Source organism: Phyllostomus discolor, chromosome 9 (assembly GCF_004126475.2).
Source record: "Phyllostomus discolor isolate MPI-MPIP mPhyDis1 chromosome 9, mPhyDis1.pri.v3, whole genome shotgun sequence".
Classification (NCBI taxonomy): domain Eukaryota; kingdom Metazoa; phylum Chordata; class Mammalia; order Chiroptera; family Phyllostomidae; genus Phyllostomus; species Phyllostomus discolor.
In genome coordinates, this window is record NC_040911.2 from 101,570,624 (window position 1) to 101,579,268 (window position 8,645).

The following is an 8,645-nucleotide window of genomic DNA, read 5'->3' on the forward strand; positions in this document are numbered from 1 at the left end:
TACCGGGCATCCTCGTGATGCTCCGGGGCATCTCCTTTTCACTTCACCTCCTAACAGTCAGTCCTTCTGGAAGAAGGGCTTACGACGCCCATTGACTCTCTTCCGGCAAGCTCGCCGCTGCTGGGCTTGGACTGGTGAAGCCCCGTAAAGAGTTCACATGCAGTGTCGCAGGTTCGATTCCCAGTCATGGTACATGCCTGGGTTGCAGGCCATGACCCCCAGCAACCGCACATTGATGTTTCTCTCTCTCTCTCTCTCTCTCTCTCTCTTTCTCCCTCCCTTCCCTCTCCAAAAAATGAATAAATAAAATCTTTTTTAAAAAAAAGAGTTCACATGCCAGTTCAGAGAACAATCCCTAAACATTCAGAAAGCTTTCCTTAAACCCCAGAAAGAAGAAATGAGAGGAAGGATGAAAGAAAGAAAGGAAGGGGAAAGGACTAGTGGGAGAAAGGAAATAAATCCAGTAGAACACACATTTCCCAAACCAGAAGGACAAAACGATTCAACTAACGTATAGTAACCTTTATTCTATAACAGAGACATAAATAATTTTATGAATTCATATGATCTGTACAAAAGACAAAATAAGATATTGCACTAAGTTTAGGTATGGGACATTTGGATTTCATCTCAGCTAAACAGATAAATATATACAATTCAAGGAGTTAAGGCAAAACCAGATGATAACTTCGAACACAACAGGAGGGTTGAAACATGGGTGTAATAAAAAAGAGGGGCATCCCATCTCCAGCTGATAACGTCGTCATGCCCAAGGGGAAAATACCCCTTAGGTTCTTAATAAAGTGTAATACCAATCGCAGTCATTAAAATTTAGCAACAGAGTTTCAGATTGCCCAGGGAGGAGGGTGGCTTGGTGGGTGTTTGGGGACTGAGCAGGTAGAACTCAGACAAGCGACTTTTTCCTTGTCCGACTTAGGATCTATTCTTCCTATTAGAAAATATAATTTGGAAAATATGACTCTTTCACATATATAAGTAAAATAAAACTATGAAGCATTCTCTTTTTTTTTTTTCAGGGAAGTCATGTGGGCGGTCTCAGAGCAAGGGTAAATTTCGGAGGAGCCATTCATTACCCTATGGGTAGAGCACACACACAAAGCCAGTCACTAGAAAAACAAGTCCCAGGTACCTAAACAGAACAAAACGAACCAATCCCCGGAGGAACGAAAGCAGGTGTGACCGATGTACCAATGCAGGATACAGCTCTTTGGCACTACCACACTAACCGTTGATTGGAGTCAGAACTCTCGAGTTTCCTGGTTCTTACACCCGGTGGCCAGTCTCTTAAAGATAAATGAGCAAAACTCCACATGTGTAACGAATTCAGTCATCCCAGGAAATTAAATTCAAGATAAGCCCGAGCAGACAGCGCGTACCGGTTACGGGGACACACAGCTGGGCGCCATCTGCCGTGAGTCCTGGTGCGACACACAGAATGCACACGCACACACGCACACGCACACACACACAAATAATCCGTGAGGCCGGATTGGCTCGGACGGGCCTAGGATCCTGAAGGAGAATCCATACTGACCCACGGGAAACCAATAAAAGACATCGATCCGAGGATGAGAGGGTGGTCTTCCGACAGCGCGGGGGTGGGCGGCCCTCCCCTGGGCAGACGCCGCGGGGAGCTCAGACTCTAGAGGGGGAACACCAGAAAGCCGGAGAACGTGGAGTACTGCCAGCCTCCGACCAAGTTACCTTTCTCCAGCTTTAGGTAAACCTTATCCTCCTTATCCAGGTAGAGTAAGACCCCGTTAGTGGCAGCCTCTCGGGTCACGTCTTTGTCCCCAGCGAAGGCGGATATCACCGGCTTCCCATTCAACATCAGGTTCACCTACAAGACAAAGAGAGATCACTGGGCTCCCTTCACGGTGGAAAAATCGGCTAGGGACACCAAAGGACGTGTAAGATGACAGCCGGGGTAAACCAGGACATGGAGTAACTACATCCCCTTCCTTCAGCTCCGACGACTGCAGTGGTCAGACTCCGTGTGTCTACTCAGCTGGGGAGGGGGGAGGGGGTTAAAAATAAAATTGAGTGTATTCCATGGAAATTTCCTTATATGCCCACCAAAAAATTACCACCGTGGAGAGCAAACAGGGCCATGTGAAAACTGGCTACCCATCCACACGTAAATTAAGCTTACCACTGCAGTTACCTCTCATGTTCAATAGCAGCCCTTTGGTAATGAAGCAAGCCTGTGGCTTCCCAACATACCAGTAAAAAGAGACCCAGTGCCCTTTGCCCTGGTGAACCAGATACAGCGAACTTCCGCCCACTTCCTGCAGGTCACTATGCGGCTGGACATGCACAGTGCTGAAAATTGTCTGAAATTATTGTCTAAAATCACTGTATGTGTCGTGAGTTCTTTTTCTGTTTTTCCCAACAAGAAATGGTGTGTTAAAAATAATAATCACCACTACCACTGAAGATTTTAATGATGGATAATTAGCAAAGAATAATCAATAAACTCAAAATGATTAACAAATAATATATTTGAAATTTATCCTTAACTTTGACTTTATTGTGTTCAACATTACACAAGCTTCTACAGTGGGGCTTGGGGAAGGATTTTCCATGGTTGTGAATTTGTTTACTAGATACTCATTCCTTTCATGGTAAAAAATATAATAATAATAATAATAATAATAATAATAAATTAAATCTGAGGCCGATCAATTTATCCACTCACTATAATATACAAAAGTGGTACATGAGTGAATCTATCATTCACGTGGCTGTAGTATTCAATACAAATATTGAGCATAAGATAAAAAGTTGTCCCGGAATTCCACAGACACGTATTGGTGTAACTAGGTGTCCACATACTCGAACATTATAGGAATGAGCCCCTTGTCGTCTTGGAGTGTAAAGTCAGGCCCATGACCATGGAAAGTGCAAAACAAAATGTATGGTTAACTGTCAAATCCCAACTGGTAAGAATTCACTAGCATCAGAGTTAACTGAGGATAAACTAAAGCCTAGCACGTGCTTGTTAAAAAAGTACATCGAATAATTGTTCCTTGATAAATGTATTCTTACTGGCTGTTTCTCCTCGTTTTTAACAGTGACAGCAAATGTGTCTCTATCTAGCAAGCAAAGATCTGCTAGTCTTGCAAGTTTTCTCCTGACATGTTAAAACAATTTCACACAGGCACTAAGTGAGATCAAGATCTCATAAAGAGATTTGTGGCTAAGCCGTGTTTTTATAAATGGTTGCTTGTTATGAAGGTAATGAGTTCAATTGTTTTATTTTTTTTTCTATATGCTTCCTGTCACGTGCCTTCATGGATGTCATAAAGAAGAAAACTGGGAGTTAAGTGTTTTAAAATAAACCGCTGTGGCTGGTCGTTTATGTTCACGGTGGCAGCACTCCGTTGGGTAAGTACACAGACACATAACCCACAGCCCATAGACACGGCCGTCTGGGTGCAGAGGGGACGGGACACGTACCTGGATTGTCTGGCTCTGGTAAACTTTAATTACGTGGAAACTGAAGCTGTAAATTCCTTTTCTTGGTGCTACAAAGACAGACTCCAGGGTGAAAAAATTACCCACATTTACTAGGATCTACAAAGAGAGATAACAAATAACAGTAAATTATTAGAATATTCTCTTCTGTGAGTATCAGTTTCTTTCTTTTTTTTTTTTTCATCCTGATGAGCAACTAGCCTAAGAAATCATGGAGAATAAAACATTGAGTTCTAGCTTTTTCCTCTTCAGCAACTTGGAAAATGCGTTTGTCTATTGGAAGGTTCTCCTGCCTTTTAAATGGTAGAGGGGAAATGAAGTGATTTCTTTGCATTCATGCCTCAATTCCAGCAAGGCCTGACGGCGCTGGCAGCACCCGGGTGACGCAGGTGACACGGGAGGGCTTTTTCACACGTCTCAGCTTTATCAGATAAAAGGCACCTGCCGTGCAGTCACGGCCCCACCCTCCACCAGCCCTCCCAGTGTCCAGAGGTGGCGTTTCCCAGACAGCCAATCGGCGCCCGAGAGCTCCTGCAGCCATTCCCGGACACCTCGCCCAGAGGCCCAGGCACTCCCTCTGCTGTGTGACACATTCCGTGACACCGAACAGCTGGTGCACGGAGCGAGCTGGACGCCCGGCCCTCGTCGGAGCCTGCGCCAAGCCTCCCCTAGGAGCCACGGCCATTTGTTGTCATCCCCGCGCCGCCCGCCCGGGCCTGCCTTCCGCTTTGGCAATGACTCAGCCTTTGCAGGCTGCCAAAGGGTAGAGCGTGGAGAAGCGCGGGCTGTGACACAGGTGGCTCTCTCCTGTCCCTCCCGCTGTCATCCATCACCCTCTCACCAACCACCTGCTTTTGACAGAAAGTTTAAGGGTCGAAAATGAAAAGTGAAATCAGGTACTGTTTGCAGGGAGAGCAACAGTGCATTTTGTTTGCCCAGAGGTTCAGCCTGGGTCTGCTGGTTATGGAAGTGACTTTGAATTTCAGTTAGGGCCCTCCTAAACCAAGTTTGCAAACATCACAGAGATTAAGTCCCTTCCCATGAGAGAGAGAGACAGGCGGGGGGTGGGACTGTGTGTATATTAGGGAGGAGGAGTTGTGAAATGACTAGGATTTCTTCCATTTCTCCTCAACAAATAAATCTATAAGTGGCAGTCAAAAAAAACTCAGATGTTCCTTTAAAGATACATTTCCCCTCCACCAATGGCAATCTGCTCCTATCTCGCTGAAGCACCCCATTCATGCCCATAGTAACCCTTGAGTGTGCTTCCCTAAGGACACGCTGTTACCTCCGAGCGATGCACTAGAATGCAGTCAGGTAGGTACAGCAGGCTGGCGCCCTGGCTTAAAAACGCACGCCCGTGTCTGACTTTTCTCTGAGATTTCCCCTTCTTCCAAGTAAGCATCCAATCTGATGACCCATGATCTCCAAGCAACAGATCACCGGGCACGCCATAATCCCCACCAGCAGCTTTAGCAAGATCTCCCCCAAGCCCATTTGAAATAACTTGAAATACTTGGGGGGGGGACTTCCTGAAACAGACACAAGCAGCATAATTCCTCAGTCGTAACACAAATGGCTGATCCGTGCTGACCGCACACAAGGCTGGGGGTTGACTAGACGTTGTAATTAGAGCGTCCAGCCGCATCCAGATTTAGAACTCAGCGTGTCTCGCTGTCTCCAGGGTGTACGGCTCCCGAACAGGAGAACAAGCCCTTCTCCTCTCCCCACTGGCGGAAAGGTCACTGCAAACACACGGTACAGGGGACAGGGCGATGTCCATGGTACGCCGACATTTAATCAGCGTGCTGAAATGCGAGCCAGGGGTGGTGCTAGACTTCCCTGGATTTCCGTCGACGGGGAAAAGACTGCACTCCCCAAGGGGCTGCTTAATTCCTCAAATACTGTGGCCACCTGACAGCCAGCCCCAGAGAGGCGCTCTCCGTCCCCGGCCAGCTGGAGAGCGAGTGCCTTGCTCGGGAGACACGAAGTAAGGGAGACAGGGGTCGCTCACCCCTTCCCTGGCACAACCTGGAGCAGTACCTCCCCACCTGCGCTCTGACACAGGGGGCTTTGCGTTCAGCTGCGGGCTACGCACGGGCTCTGGGATTAAAATGACTCTAGGGGGGTCTTAACAGTTAAAATCCAGACCCCAGCATTGGTTTTCAGCCATGACGCCTTGTTAAAGCTAGGCTGGTATCCTGGGGTCTCTCATCGCCCCAACCTCTGAGCTCCAGGTCTTGAAAAAGAAGCCACGGATTTCGTCAGTGCCTCTGCCATCCCCTAGCCTCAAGCCTGAAGCCTGTCCCTCCCCCCAGGAACCCGCAGTGCTCTGAAAGCACCGGAGCAGGGGAAGGGGGAGCTGGCTGGCTCCCCAGCGCTTCCCTTGCTGGAGCTCAGCGTGGTCGCCCGGTTCCTTCTGCCTCCTCCTCCTCCGCAACTTTTCTGCAAGCACCGGGGAGAAGGGCTTCCCCTGCAATGTGCACGGGGATCCCAGCAGTGCAAGGTGAGCTGGACCCAACCCTGCCCACCTCTGCAGCCACCTGCAAGCTCTCTGCAGAGAGCCTCGACCCCGGGAGCTCTCTTTGGGGAGAAGCTTCTCCACTTGAGAGAAACCAGTCATTTATCCTGCCTTCCGGGGGTACCGCGGGAACGGCCTCCTCCACACCTGCAGAAAGGGGGCTTAGCCAGGGACCAAGCTCTGGCTGAGAGACTGCCAGGTCCAGGCGCCAGATCCCAGCCAGCCAGCTCCTACAGACCTGTTGCTGTGAAACTTGTCCTGAGCTCGTGCTGCCGGGCTCGGCGTTCCCAGCCCTTTCCCCACGGCCCCGGCAGCCTTTCCGGGAGGCCAGAAGGGAGCAGGGGCGGAGGTAGCCGTGGGAGAGACACTGGAAGTTTCGGTCCCAGACATATCTGGGGAGGCGAGTGCCTAGATGATCCCCTCCACTCCAATCGGCCAGCCGAGCTCAGCCTGAGCAGGCAGCCCTGGTCTGAGCTGCCCAGCAACGGCCCCTTCCGCCCCGCGCCCCGCGCCCCGCATCCCTCGGAGTCTGACCTGATCGAAGTAAATGATGCGCGTCTTGTTGCTCATCTCGGAAGGCTCGTGGTTGGTGCTCCGCACCGCCGAGAAGGCCACCTTGGAGTTGGCCGCCCGGACCGAGATCCCCAGAGGGGACGAAGAGGAGCCCTTGGAGTCCGTGGCCGGGTTCGAGTCGCACACCACCAGACATTTGCCCTCCAGCACGATGGGCTCCGTGTCGTTCTGCGCCCAGACGCGCAGCGCGGGCAGGGTGAGGGCCAGCAGCACCGCTGGTACCACGGACAGCGCCCGGCGCCCGGAGCCCATGGTGAGCCGCGAGGGCCGCCGCAGCCGGCCGGCGCTTCTGCTCGCCTGCGTCGCCGCCTAGCCCGGGACCGAGCGCGCGGAGGTGCCGGCGGCTGGATCGGAGCAGACCGGCAGCGCTGCAGGAACCGCGGCAGTGGCGGCGCTCACACGCCCACCGATTCAGTGGTTTGAAGTCAAAGTCTCCCCTCGCGCTCTTTCGCGGGCTGGGTTACCTCCGTCCTTCGCGGGGCTCATGCAGAACTCCCCGCCCCGCCCTCCGCCGCCCGAGAACCAGCCCTGCCTCGGGCTCCTTTACCCGCCCCCTCGTTCCCAGACATCCAAAAAGTCTCCAGCCCTTCACGTCCACACCTCAGAGGGGATAAGGACAGTAAACGCTCACCCCAAACCCCGGCGCCCCCCGGCCAACCTCGGATCAGGAGAAACGAAGGGGTTCGGAGAAGCCACGGAGGCGGTGGGTGCCCAGCGGCGCCGACTCTGGCCCCGCTCGCGCCGGGCTCGCGGGCTTGCGGCAGGGATGGGTTACGGAGGCAGAAGGTGTCTCCCGGGCCGAGGAGAACGCCAGGCTGTGTTCATGGCCAGCACTCTGGCGACTGCCACTTTCGCTCGGTCGAAAATTCCCCAGAGCCTGGCGTCGCTCGAAGTCGGCAGGTAGGCAGCCGCTAGCTGGGCGCCCAGCACGCGAGGCACAAATTTGCGGGATCAGTTCCGAGGCGCAGGGCGGCTCGCCGGCGGGCTGCTCTCCTGCCGGTGCCGTACGCCCGGAGTCCCTGCGCACAACTTTGCCAGTCCGCGCGCGGGCAGGAGAGCTCGAGGCGGGCACACGCGCGCTATTTATAGGAGCGCAGCGCCCCGGGCTTGGGCTTCCAGCTCAAACCGTCGGGCTCCCAGGAAAAGAGGGGAAGGAGTCCGGTCACCCAAGCTAAGCAGCTCCCACCTGGCGTTTAACGCACCGGTAAGCAAGCGGGTGTGCACGGCTTCTGGCTGCCGAGGTCCAGGTCCGAGGCCACTCAGCCACGGGGAGCGCGCGCGCGCGCGGCGCGGAGAGCGAATGCGCAAGGAGAGGCACCCACAGCCCCGCGCTTTGCCCCAGCTCGGCGCCTGCTCACCCCTCCCCTCCCCTCCCTGGTCTGGGCGGGCGGAGGGGGCTGCAGCTCTGCTCGCCCCTCCCCGGCGCGAGGCTCCAGTGCCAAGCACCCTCTGAGCAGAGCGTGGCGCTGCCAGCCACGGCGGCGGCGGAGCTGGATGCGAGGCCAGGCGGCGGCCCCTGCCGGGCACTCTGCCCCGGACCTGGGGCCCCGCGGAAGTCCCAGCCGCGGCTGGCCCGGCACCTGCCCCACAGAAAGCCCTGGGGCCTGGGAAGCTCTGGGAGGCCTGGGCGGGCCCAAGCCCTTGAGGGCCGCTGGGAGGAGGTGCCCGATGCCTTCTGCTCCCGGAACTCCAGTCTGGGCAGCCTCTGGAGCGCACCTTGCCGCTTACACCGGGAATCCACCGCAGGCAAGGCCAGAGAAAGACTGAAAGCAGGAGTTGCCTCAGCAAGAATAGGTCTCCCAAGACCTGCGCCCCTAGAAAAAAAGCCAGCCCCACTCTTGAGAACACAGCGCTTCCCTCCTCTCCTGATACGCCTACCTCAGCACCCCGCCCTGTCCACTCGGCCCCCACCCCACCCCATCCCACCCCCACTCCGCCACCCCACTGCCATCTTGGACTCTGACTGGCAAGATTCCTCTGCCTCCGGCGCAGCCACCCCCGGGAAGGAAGGGCTTTTCTCTGTCCCTGACCAGCTGCGTGACCCTGGCCAAGT

The 8,645-nt window shown here is 54.0% G+C and overlaps 1 protein-coding gene across 1 annotated transcript; it reads right to left on the reverse strand.

Annotated features, from left to right (window-relative positions):
* Positions 1-527: 527 nt before the first annotated feature.
* Positions 528-8,032, reverse strand: CBLN4 (cerebellin 4 precursor). Its single transcript, XM_028525017.2, has 3 exons — positions 6,554-8,032; positions 3,481-3,597; positions 528-1,861 (listed from the first exon to the last, which is right to left on the reverse strand). Exons 1-3 carry the CDS (start codon positions 6,842-6,844, stop codon positions 1,664-1,666), a joined length of 606 nt encoding a protein of 201 aa, XP_028380818.1. The 5' UTR covers positions 6,845-8,032; the 3' UTR covers positions 528-1,663.
* Positions 8,033-8,645: the final 613 nt, after the last annotated feature.

What these genes read in the sequence shown, in the direction of transcription:
- CBLN4 (XM_028525017.2), bottom strand. Translation starts at nt 6,844, where the DNA reads ATGGGCTCCGGGCGCCGGGCGCTGTCCGTGGTACCAGCGGTGCTGCTG. An exon ending in GCATCATTTACTTCGATCAG is followed by an intron (nt 3,598 to 6,553) that starts GTCAGACTCCGA and finishes CTCTCTTTGTAG; the next exon opens with ATCCTAGTAAATGTGGGTAA. An exon ending in ACCAGAGCCAGACAATCCAG is followed by an intron (nt 1,862 to 3,480) that starts GTACGTGTCCCG and finishes TTTGTCTTGTAG; the next exon opens with GTGAACCTGATGTTGAATGG.